The 12,668-nt window shown below is 42.6% G+C and overlaps 1 protein-coding gene across 1 annotated transcript; it reads left to right on the top strand.

Annotated features, from left to right (window-relative positions):
• The first annotated feature begins 1,615 nt into the window (after nt 1–1,615).
• On the top strand, nt 1,616–11,507 carry LOC124277768 (DNA-binding protein inhibitor ID-4-like). Its single transcript, XM_046713502.1, has 6 exons — nt 1,616–1,702; nt 5,032–5,187; nt 5,297–5,375; nt 9,800–9,957; nt 10,312–10,555; nt 10,967–11,507. The coding sequence occupies exons 2-4, from the start codon at nt 5,032–5,034 to the stop codon at nt 9,952–9,954; spliced, it is 390 nt and encodes a 129-aa protein (XP_046569458.1). The 5' UTR covers nt 1,616–1,702; the 3' UTR covers nt 9,955–9,957; nt 10,312–10,555; nt 10,967–11,507.
• The last annotated feature ends 1,161 nt before the right edge of the window (nt 11,508–12,668 follow it).

The following is a 12,668-nucleotide window of genomic DNA, read 5'->3' as shown; positions in this document are numbered from 1 at the left end:
AGGACGATTACTGTAGCAGCGTCTCCACATGTACGTGTATGCGCGCGTGCCTGTGTGCGTGTGTATTTGAGTGAGTGAGGAATTTCATCAGTATTACAGTTAATCACAGAGCGCCATCCTACCTGATACAGTTCTCAGACGACTAACACTTCAATGCAAGCATTGCAAGCACGGGCTGACAAAGGGGCGCAACTCTACACATGGATGAACATGTTTTGTAAAAGTCGACAAGTATTTGGGCATCGTTTATGACGAAAGAAACTATACTATTGTGTATATTCCCTCATCATCTATCTCTTATCATCCGCCCTTGAGTGGCAATAGTACTTTGGATTTTTTCGGGGTTTTGTTTAACCTTATATTTCGTACAAATGGCCTCACATTACAAAATAAATATAATATTATAGCCCCGTAACACTACACGGAATGGCTCGTTTGATGCCTTCCGGAATACATCGTTCTGTATGATCCGTCTGAATTACACGCATGTACTTTAAGTAAGAAAAGCCTTATAGTTTAACCGGTTTGCCAACATTTTAACAAACAAAAGGAGTTATTTTTTTATTAACAAACCCGCTTGTATGTTCGTTTCAAATGACAAACATTGTTAGCCAGAATGTGAGCTTTCTTTACAGCAAATGCGCTGGGTTTTTAAAATTTTGTTTCAAATTTACCAAGCGTAGCGTTTTGTTCCCTAATCGCTAGATGTTAGAAGCAACGGATGTTTAAGGACCACAAGATTTTCTTTCTTAGTTGAAAGATGTAATAAAGGTTGTTTGAACATCCGTTTTATTCTCTTATAATACCACCATCAATCGAAGTCATACACGCAAATTGTATTTTAAGCATGAATTATTCCAATTTGTTAAGTCAGGTGTTAAAGATAGCCATGACAAAGAGAGGCTTTCAGGATTCCTAACACTGTCTGAGCTAAGCTTGAAAGGTGAGTTGCGACAATTGACTGGGTCGTGTATTTTGTCTCTAATTATCAGAAAAGTGTTGCAGGCAACTCAGACAGGTTTGTTTAGAGTGAGTAACATAACAGAATGTCATTGCTAGGTCTATGTCGAGCGGATGTTCTTCCGAAACCAACAATCTGTTAACATTCGTTGAAAAACTTCGTCATGACTATGGTATCCGAGGAGAAATAAACGTCGCGTGGAAATTATCCTGGCTTGATTAAACTGTAAAACGTACTGGGGAAAAAATAAGGGAAATTTGTGAGCGCAAATCACAAAAATCGCGACAGTTGTTGTGAGTATGTGTGCTTGGTGACAGCCGGCTGGATGACAATGGTGGAAGTTGTTAAGCGAACACTAGCTACTCGCTTCGTGAGCCTTTCCCACGCGACCGGCAATCTTTATCACACCTGATAGCTCCCGTTTACTGACGGATATCCTTGCGCCAGGTCTATAAACACAAAATCCGTTTGCATAGAAATTAATAAACCCAGCACCAAGCCTATAGAACATGTTTACGTTATATATTGTAGTTAAGAAAAATATTGGTGGGCATAGGCTCCACAGTTATGTATTTACATGGGAACTATTTTCTCAACGTGGCATGATATCAAACCGCTGTGCAATTCGACTGCTCTATATATAGCACAGTGACTTCATTCGAATCAAACACATGTGTACTAGCGGTACGAGCATATTGGAAGCTTTAATTTGAAACACGGATCTAATTGACAGTTGTGAAGGTACGTATTTTTTTATACTCAACTATGAAAATGTTTTCCTCAAATATCTCCTCTGTGTCGGTGTGTTTTGTGTCATAATACCTTTGCATATACAATCACATATCGGTCAGAGCGCGAGCAGATGTTTGCTTCGCTATTTAGACTGTTCCGGGTTGCTGGAGATGTGACAGAGCCAAGTGCCAATGATCCAGTGACACTATTCTGTAATATTTCGTGCGTCAATTTACGAATTAAGGCTCTACACAAAAGTTTCCATTTATATTTCAGTTTGGTGGTTTTTGTATCATTTCTGCTGTCGTCCTACCTTTCGCTAGAAATAACATATGTTTCTCTGGAAACTCCCTCCCAATTTGTGCCTGTATGTTTTTATGATAGATCGAGTGAATTAAGTCCCAGTATGTCTGTGTCGTTGAATATTTCCCCAAATTATGAAAAGGTGCCAGCTTATATTTAATTGACGAATCATTTTGTTAATACCTTATGTCAATTAGTTATGTAAAGGATGAGATCAGCTTCATGTAATGTCAAATATTTTTTCCCAGACCACCTGCAACCAAAGCTAAATTTACATGTAATATACAAAATATGTATAAAAGTAACTTTTGCTGTTGCGCGGGGTTCGCGGTGAGTGACAAGCCAAGCCCATCTGGGGTGCTTCGTCTATTTGTCACCAAAAGGGTGTTGCCATACGTAGCGTTTTACTCACGTTTAATTGACAACTGCAGATAAAACAGAATGGAAACCGTTTGCTATGATAGGTTTATCAAGAAAACAATAAATATTTGTCGTGAATTATTTTTAGAACAAATATTATTGAATGCGTTGGTCGCCATATGGTGGCTATGCTTTCAGCTTAGTCATGTGATTAATCGTGTTTACATTTGACACGCATGGGAACGGTGTTTGACATGGTCACAGTTTTGCAGATTCTTACAGTATTTTGTATCATTTATGTAATATTTGCAACTCATGACGTTTCTACATCCCGATGATAGGAGAGCAGACGACAAGGATTAGTTTTCGCGCCACCATATGGTGCAGACGATTAGTTGGTCATGTGACCTCAGTCGAATGCCCCGCGAGTCAGAACACGAAATATTACGCGCGCTTTTACCACATGGTGCTGGATCGGGCTGTGAGTTCTAGACCAGTGGTGTACAAGCCAAACATTTTGGGGGAATTTCTTTACATAGGTAATTAAAGAGCTATTTAAGGCCAGTTTTAATGTATTTTTATTATGATTTCAGCCCTTTTAACTATTTTATGAGTACATCAGCGGCATTCCGCGTTATGCTTATTTTATTTGTAAACTATTTTTACAATAAGTTGTCTAGATTTTTTTTAAAACCTTTATTCAATTTAGACACAATTCTTTTCGTCTGACTTATCAGTACATGATAGGCTCAGCATATAGGTTCCCAATCTTATATATTTTTATGTAATCAAGTTTGTCACCTACTGGCAACGATGGTTATCGGTATAGCATAGGGTGAACTTAGAGAAGCCAATAACGCTGGTCGGAGGTTATGAATTCTTGAGAATGTCGGTTTCACCCGAGGGGCATGTCATTATGAGGTCTTCATTAACCCTTACCCCCAGGCCGACATTGTCTCGCTCCCCCCGGGTCGTGTAGCAACAACACATGGCGTATGTACCTCCCCGCGGTTTCTACTTAGACCTAACATAATTGTCCCGAGCGTCTTCACCTCAAGGTTAGAAGGTCCTCTACCGCCTCATCCATAATGTCACCTTCGCATGTCCGGAACCAGTATCTTTCTTGTGCGCTGGTTTATCTTCCGGCAACTGGTCGTGAGATGGGGATCACACCGCGGAACCTCCGTGGGTAGTAGTTACTTGTGATATAAATCACAGTAGTAAGGGTATGCTTTCGACTTAGCTTTTATCTACCTGCCTTTGGGTTGTGAGACGATCGGCCATCTGATACTACAGTTGGGCCTTAATGAAGAGGGATATGGCTCACTGCCTGCGCGTAGGGGTCGTTGGAAACTGACTCGGTAACTTAACGGAGGCCTGCAAGATGGGTGTACAGAGTTATGGTCCGACCTTTAGGGGGGCACGTGGATTTGTTCGGCTTTGTGACGAGGTCAAAATAAATTTACTCCCTCGGGCTTTCATGAGCTTTGATATATACCCCCAGTCCTCTAACGATTAACGTGAATCACTCGCTGGAAAATCTGGCGTTCCCCCCGCCGGAGTAAGGCGAAACCCCACTTGTAATTGACGCTGTGTGACAATAGGACTTTGTACCGTTAATTTTACGTTTCACTCGGAGGTAAGTTCAGCTTCAGTGAATCCCGCCCGTTTCCCCTGTGCCCGTTATCAGTTATCTCCCCTTGATACAAGTAATTCCTAATACACAGGTTTAATAACTCACAACGGGATGTGTAATCCATCTCTTGGACCGATACCTATCTCACTCAACTCTGATTACAAGAGTTTTTGTTCATTCGACATACCAAGCGTTGCTGGGTTGCAAGCGTCTTATAGGGTAATAACGTGTCATATGAAACATGTCGACATGTGATAACTGGCTTTATCACCGGTAGTGTTGTTTATGAATAGGTGTTATTTATCATTGTTATACAGTATGACACTGCCGAGCCGAAGTTCACTAAAACACATTAACTCGCCATGACTTATGATACTGAACCCGCACCTGTACATGCTTCATAATGACTCATGTCGGCGATGTCGCTGTATCTATTCGTGGCATGTTGGGGATAACTAGATTATTACCCGTCGACGATGTCGTATCTATTCGTGGCATGTTGGGCCTGACTAGATTGTTACGGTCAACTTGTATGATGGAAACATCTTAACTCGGTCGACAGAGAGCACACTTGGAATATGAAGTTTTGGTTTGGTAGTCTAGTGGTTAAAGTGATCATTCGTTACGCTGAGGACCCCGGGTTCGATTCCAGTGTATGAAAACCATTTCAGATGTCCTTTACCGTGAATATGGTAAATTCACATCCATGACCCCGGTTTGATTCCGCATGGGTACAGTGTGTGAAGCAGATGGAATTGGTGGAATATTGCTGAAATCAGCGTAAAAAAACACTCTCTGTCATGTTAAAGCCACAAAACGTAGACAGCTGTTGGTGTTGTCAACGTTACTGCCTGCGTCAGACTGGTCGGAATCACATGCATTAGCGTGATTCGGTAATAAAATGTACTCCTCGCGTCTTATGTAAGCCCGCCATATTGCTGCAATATTGCCGAGTGCGGCGTAAAACTAAACTCACTCACTCACTCTTATGTGAACACTGTGGCTGTCCATATATCTTATGTCACCCTTTCTTCTGCAGATGGTTCGCCTAACCTCAGTACCAGCTACCTGCTCACAGTCCCAGATTGCGGCCAGAAAGACATTGAAGCTGCACATCAAGAGAATCAGGGATCGGGAATATTCCAAGCTCCGCGCACTTGTTCCATCAGTCGCTGATAAGAAGAAGGTCTCCAAGGTACGTAGAGTGTCTTCACTGTCTTCCTGATACGTCGCAAACACCACCGAGAGACCCTGTAATGGTGCTGTTGACGCTTTTGTAATGTTGCTCATTGTATGCTTCACAGGTGGAGGTCATTGAAGAAGCAGTACGTTATATCGAGGAACTCCAAGATGCCCTTCTCGAGAGATTTCGACAAAAACATGGTGAGTACACAAAGTTGATTACAGAGTATTATGTTCGAGAGATTTACGGGCTAAACACCACGAGTCGTGATCTTGAAATTCAGAACACTTAAAAACTGCAATTCCGATATCCGCGGACAGACTTCTCCCTTCCACTTGCGTAATGCAATCTACCAGTGACCTCAGACGGATGCATTAACCACCAAGCCTAATGCTTTTGTGACATGATACGTCGTATGGTATGTACAGGCGAAGCGGTTAACAGTGTCGTTGACAGTCATTTGCATGAACGTAATCGTGTTAGGGTAAGGGTGAATAATAGGAGAAGTTAACAACGCGCCAAGACACCTGTTACATAGGACCTTCAGTGACACTTTAACCATCAGCAAGCATCATCAGGTTACATTGTGTCCTTGTTGTGTCATCGTCAGATTGTATGTCCCGTAAAACAATATGTAGGAAAGGTGAACAGGGCGGGGTGGTACCATGCGGCCTTGTAGTCAATGAAGGCATGCAACCGACCACACGGCAATGGGAAAGTGTTTCTTAGTGTGCACAGACCGCCCACCGTGTCGGGTGTCCGACATTGCTACGTGAAGAGAAAGCCTGGGAAGGTATGGATGACTTCAAACAGTTGTCCTTCGGCCTTACACGTAGAGACGGTCACGTAAAGGGCATGAGAAAGAATATGTTGAGGATCTAAGTAAAACCGGATTAGCTGTAGGTGTGTTCCTATGATCATCAGCCTCTTGTGTTGGCAAGAACGGTTGAAAGAGCCGAGTACTGATTTCGTGGGAAAGTTGCATAACGGATGAGCTGCACAGACTATATTGTGGCATCGGGTTCGGATTCAACTGACAAAAACTGTGGAAAAGAGGAAAATGTTAAACCTTTCATTTGGTCCTGATTTAATGTAACGTTAGATTGTTTCAGAATGAACATTTTTCATTTGTATGACTACTTTTTACCTTTCAAATTAGGTAAAAGATTGAAATCTTACAGTCAATAAAACCTAGAACGGTTGCTCCCATTCTGTTCAAATCTCCAAATAAAAGTCGCCCAAACATTGTAATAAGATCCAATTGTCATTTGAAACAGACCGTATTCCTTCGCTCTGTATTCATATACCTGACTTTCCCACACAATCCTACCGAAGCACTGTCCCCGCAATGGAACGTAATTGGCCATCTGTTGCGTCCGGTCCACTCAAGCGCGTCTGTCCCCCTTCGCTAGCTGTCTTCTACCTGTCTTCTACCTGTCCCCTTTACTGTATGGTTCGATCTAAGGGCCGTGGGGGACCGTGGGAACGCGGGACACCGATCTGGGAAGACATACCACAGCGGCAGATGTCGCCAAATAACTTTGTTGGCCCCATGATCTCTTGACTTGCCATAGCCCATAGACGTTGCTTTCAAATATTTGAAATCATGTAAACCCGTTTATTTTATTTGTTATTTAAGACGCTACCTTAGATATGATCTTGCATAAAATCTGTTTATGCCACCATGAAAACCTTTGCAGCTGAAGTTAGGTATTATGTGTAAGCATGTATTGCGGTAAATGCTGTTTAATGTCAGGTGACTCCGAGAATGTATCAGCCCTATGGGGTCATAAAATATAAAGGCCTGCCATCGAAAATTATCCTAAAGGGGTTTTGATCATATTTATGTTGGTTACGTTTATTCTCGTAGGATCCACAATGTGTTTCTTATTATTTGATGTTTCTATATATGTATGTGTTAAGGTCATGTTTGTATAAAACATTTCCAAAAGGCGAGTGACGGCATAGTGTTCGGGGCGTTCATTACAAACTCACACACCTGAGTGGCACCTGCCAGGTAAAAATGTTGCGAACGTTGATTAATTAACCTGAACTCGTACCTCATCAACGCCAGCCATTGTCATCAGGACGCGCTTCATAACTGTCAGCTGGGTGGGCGATTATATTAATTATCAGCCGACTACGCTTCGTAATTGTAACGAGTTACACCGGTCAACAAACCTTATGACGTCACCCCGACAGATGCTTGCATGTCAGCACAGGTCATCAATGGTCAAGCGATCGTGGGACTCCTGACAGTGGTCTAATTGTCCCGTTGAGCATATGGTCAAGCGGTGTTGACATGATACTCGACCGAGTCCCCATTGACACTGATTGATCACCGCTTGGACACTGTTGTCGGAAATCGTACAACGGGTTTTCTGTTGTCCTGCTGTGTCTATATTCGTTCAACGGGGTGTCATCCTGCACGTGCTGTCTAACCTGGTCTCTCCTGGTTTGCCAACTAGTTGACGTTTGTTTGATTTCATTAAAGGCAGTGTGTTCTAATTCCACATTAGTTCACAATAGATAACTTCTCGTTTACAAGCGACAATATGTTGAGAAATTCAGCCATATTCACAAACCTCCATATAGTGAGTGAGTGAGTTGGGTTTAACGCCGCTTTCAGCAATATTCCAGCAATATAACGGCGGGGAACACCAGAAATGGGATCCACACAATGTTACAATGTGGGGAATCCAACCCGGGTCTTCGACGAGCGAACGCTTTAACCACTGCGGGCTACCCCGCCGCCCCTCCCTGATATATGTCCACCGCGACGTTCAGTGCACGTGGTCAAGACGCTTCAGTCACTTCCTACGATGAAACTACCACGACCCCGATCGTTTCAAACCCAGTCGTGATTTACCCCTCGCGCAGTGATTTATCGGTACAGGATTATCTCGAGTCCCCAGATGTTCCTCTACCCCCGGCTTGTTCCGATTGATTTCCGTCACGGGGACAGCCGAGTCGATCTGCGGCAGGTGGTCAGCCATGCCAAGTGCGAGCCGTGACAGCGCGTGGCGTTGTGTCCACGACAGTCGCGTGACACGTGCATACAGTACATCGCGTGACAGCATTTTGCCAGATGCGGTCATCACGAGTAAGGAGTATTCGGCCCTGTCACGTCCCCTCTGACGTTCATTTGACAGTTTTGTAAATGCCAATTTCCTTCTGGCCGCACCAACCGTCTGTTCAAAATTAACCAAAAGTTACTCATTAGGCCGTCCACAATGACAGGACCGTCATGGCGATTTCGGCGTTGACGCTTGTTCTGCGATTATAATTATCACTTCAAACCATGCCAGTTTGAGTACCGCTAGCCAGAGGTCACTGGCACGAGGTGTTGTAATGACAGATGATATTCTGATCTAGCGAGTAAGCTTTGCTTGATATTCTAATCATGGCTCACGCTAAACCTCTTATTTGGAATTTCGTTCGGCGAAATGTGACGTGCGTTCGAAATGAACTAGCACACCTATGAAAATAGACCTACTCTCGTGGTTTCAGGCATGTCTTAATTAACCTGAGAAAATAGTTCCTAGCTCAGCTGTGGCCACAGGGCCATTCAGGGAACACAATAATACCCCGAAAATAGACCGACAATACCCCAGGGCCGTTCACAAATATTTGTATACCTCCGCCAGGCTATCAGAACAAGCGGCCATGCACAAAAATTGTTCCGTGTTTTTATTGTAGGTGCGAGAAATTGATTTCTTAAAAGGTTTTACTTGTTCTCAATAAAGGTGGCTAAGCTGGCAATATTGAGACGATTGCTCATTTGGGGATTTTACCCTCAATTCAAATTGGGAGTTATGCCAGTGTTGACGATTCGGGTTGTATACAAAATCGGTGGACTGAGTTAAAACGAATTAGCGTCACGCTTGCCACGTGAATTTTGGATAATAAAACGAGTAATTCCATCATCTTGGATCGAAAGGTTTTTTGTAGTTCATTGCTGAATGGACGTGAATTTCATATAATGATCATGACTCATCCAGATTTGATAATGTCACCTTTTACCTTTTGATTACGACTGGTTAACTGAATGACACACATTTTCACATTAATTTCAACATGTCGCTCACTCTTGAGAGCCATTAATAACGCTTCGGTTGTCGTTTTGCGTCTTTGGGGGAATAAATCATGATGGGCTTTCCATTAAATTCACCATCTACACTATGAAAGGAAGAGGCAAAACTATTAAGAACAGGTTTCGTGTAACTCTACTTAACATTAATGGTTATTTTAATGATGTCAATAAGCTAATTTATTATCTTCAACTTCCACGTCTTCTCACATTTGTACACGAGAGAGAAACTGATCATTTGTTCAGCGCCATTAAGCATTCCACTCTACTCCTGGAATGCCTACTTCACGCCAACCGCGAAATGCAGCGTGTCCCAATATAACTTGCTGCATGAATATGAAATGCAGGGATTAAACAACTCGAGTTAAAATAGACATCATATTCACTGAATCAAAAAACAATCAAGAAAATGAAATAAGTCGAACCTTTACCCTCAACCCAATCGTGACCAGAGCTCCTGCCGCTTGACGAGAAGCACGACTGGTTCTGAATACCTTCCCCGAGAACCGTGACTAACGTCTATCTCTCTTGCAGGCTCACACGGAGACGAGTTAGCTGAGGAGACCATGAGGAACTTCGTAAGGCAGCTGATGCCTGTATCTCCAACATCTTCACCCCTTGTGAACTTTGAGAAGCGCCAGAGCAGACCTAGTTTCCTGCTCATGAAGAGAAGAAAAGGCTCACACTAGGAGGTACGTGAACCTGTAATGTACAAGCTTGATTCATGTACCTGACATGGAGACACGTGCTGGTCTCAAGTTTGGTTTAATCTTCAACGAATACATAGCAAGCTTGATCTGTAAACTGATTTATTTTGAAATATCAACTAATTTGTTTTGAAACAAGGATCTTTCATGAATACATGACTCGTTTTATGGATAACAACGTCTTTTATTCTTTACCCGACGTTTCAGAGCTAATTCTTGCCTCTTCATCAGGTGAAGTTTTTTTCCATAAACCCTCATGTATCCATTTCCAGCTTCTAAATGTCTTTCAAGAACTTATGGATCTTTCGCCCTTGCTTATGATGTTTGGTTTTGTTACAGCTATTTCGCCTGTATATACAAAAAAGCCTGACTGTGATATGCTGATGGTGCTAACGAAGCAAGGATCTTGCTCAACTTCAACTCGACACACATGTTCAAGACAGACAGATATACAGACAGACGACATATCTCATCCTACATCTCCCATCCATCATCGCCTCGTCAAGGTCATGAGGTCAGGGGTCACTGCAGCCATGATGTTACTCAACGCGAACCATGATCAACATGTCATTTCAATTCATAGGTAAGGGCAGTTCTTATGATCAGCACAATGACAAACGTTCACAGAAGTAACATTAATCTTTGGGTTGTATGATACTTGGCATACCTAACAATGATTCGACTTCTTGAAGGATACTGGTTTCTGTGCAGAGTTGAGTATTTTGAGGTGCTAGAGTCCCAGTCTGCCTTCACTATGTTTCTAGGTTTGTCGACCTGTGCCCCTGTCTGTGGCTTTCATTAGAGTAGTAAGCCTCTGTCTAATACCTCCACACATCGGACTTCCAAGCGGAAACGCCATGATGAAACCGAAATTCTTTTCAATGCGGCGTTAGGCCAAATTCAATCTCTCTTAAATGTTTTGGAATTGAATATTTGTAATTACGATGTTTACTCCACTTATACAGACTTTTAAATATTTCAATTTCCTTTTCAGCTTAACCGGAAGAGAATACTAGACTGGGCTCTGTCCAATCATAATACCTGCACATCAGTGGCGGTCTTATTCCGGGATCTGATTGTTGGCTGAAACCCCCACCCCATCGCACAAGCCATGGTTGTCTTACAAACGACGGACTCACAAACACACTTCTATTTTGTCACCATCCCTGGGGCACGAACCCGGAAGTACGACTGGACTGCGTTTGAAGAGTGATTTTAAGTGATTCTTTCAGCTCCATCGACATTTTCATTGTATATGAGTAAACAGCGTGATTAAAACACCTGTTTGAGGAAACCGCGGCTTCACTACCTTAAACTGTCAATACAATACAAATATATATATTACGTCTCTTGTTATGTAATTGTTAATCTACACTCTGTTGACTATGTTAAGTTGGTGTCTTCTGTACTATATGAACAAGTTGGACCTTGCACTCCGCGTTTATTATGATTTCATGTTGTCACACTGACTGCTATTCCGTTTGTTTTGATATTGTACCTGCTGTGTTCTTAATAAATTGTTTATATATCTGAAACAACCTCACGCTCATTCCTTCTTCAAGCACTGGTGCCAGGGTGGCGCAGTGGAGATCGAGTTGCGCCCCTTTGGGCGGCAGGATCCTATGATCATAGGTTCGCATCGCCCTGTTTACGCATTTAGGTTTGTCCGTACCACACCAATGCTCGTAATCGTCCAAGATATGAGTCACCTGGACATTCACTAACCTGCAGAGAAAATACAGTTAAGTGAGTGAGTGTGGTTTTACGCCGCTTTGAGCAATATTCCAGCAATATCACGGCGGGCACCGGAAATGGGTTTCGCACGTGCGGAGAATCGAACCCGCGAACGCTTATGTTTCAAATGGGTGTATGGCTATGATGTTGCGGATGTCACACACACACACACACACAAAGTTTCAATACTGGATCCTGGGGGAACACTGCAACGTGGCAGCACCGCCTGAGTATTGAAAGGGTAGAAGCAATTGCGGGAATCGAACCTGGATCTCACTTTGAAGACAAGGTTTCCAAGTGGTCCTTTCATATGGCATCTCTTCTGGCAAGCGCTGCACTTGATAGTTATAGCTGAGAGACATGACTTTCACAGTCAGTATATCCGTGTAATTGAATGTGTGAAATGGCAGATCGCTATGGTTTTCAGGATATCTTGGGTTTGAGGTCCAGTGCTGTATTAATGGCAACTGAGTACAGTTACACCTCTACATGAGAGACACGCCGTCTTGAGTGAGTGATACGAGAGATTGGGATGGTGACGTCATTATCCAATTAAAGCTATGATGGCCTACTGTACCAAGTTGTTTATCATCAAGATAATATTAGATAGATTAAATAGTCTATAATAAACCCAGGACGTACTCAGGGAGTAGATCATTAGTCTCGAAACGGTCACCTTATTACATACATCTCCTGAGATGTATCAATTGAAACAAGAATTACGAGTTAAACATACTGTGTTGGAAAATCAGAGGTATATAACGTGGTCGTATACCTCTGAATGACTTTAAGTAACGAATCACAATCCAGTATGGAAGGATAACAATATATGGATGAACAACTTCTTTATTGGTGTGAGATAACGGTGTTAGAACCTACACCGAAACGTCGCTCTCACAGAAATATAGAAGCTGTTCATCCATATATTGTTATCCTTCCTTACTGCTCTAACTTCTAAATGT

Source organism: Haliotis rubra, unplaced genomic scaffold (genome assembly GCF_003918875.1).
Source record: "Haliotis rubra isolate DU_JTF1 unplaced genomic scaffold, ASM391887v1 Scf227, whole genome shotgun sequence".
In the NCBI taxonomy this organism is placed as follows: Eukaryota; Metazoa; Mollusca; class Gastropoda; order Lepetellida; family Haliotidae; genus Haliotis; species Haliotis rubra.
Note: the sequence above shows the minus strand (reverse complement) of the source record. Positions and strands in the feature narration are given on the sequence as shown.

Coding starts and splice junctions, on each gene's coding strand:
- LOC124277768 (XM_046713502.1), top strand. CDS start 5,032: ATGGTTCGCCTAACCTCAGTACCAGCTACCTGCTCACAGTCCCAGATT. Junction 5,188..5,296: donor ATAAGAAGAAGGTCTCCAAG/GTACGTAGAGTG, acceptor TATGCTTCACAG/GTGGAGGTCATTGAAGAAGC. Junction 5,376..9,799: donor GAGATTTCGACAAAAACATG/GTGAGTACACAA, acceptor TCTCTCTTGCAG/GCTCACACGGAGACGAGTTA.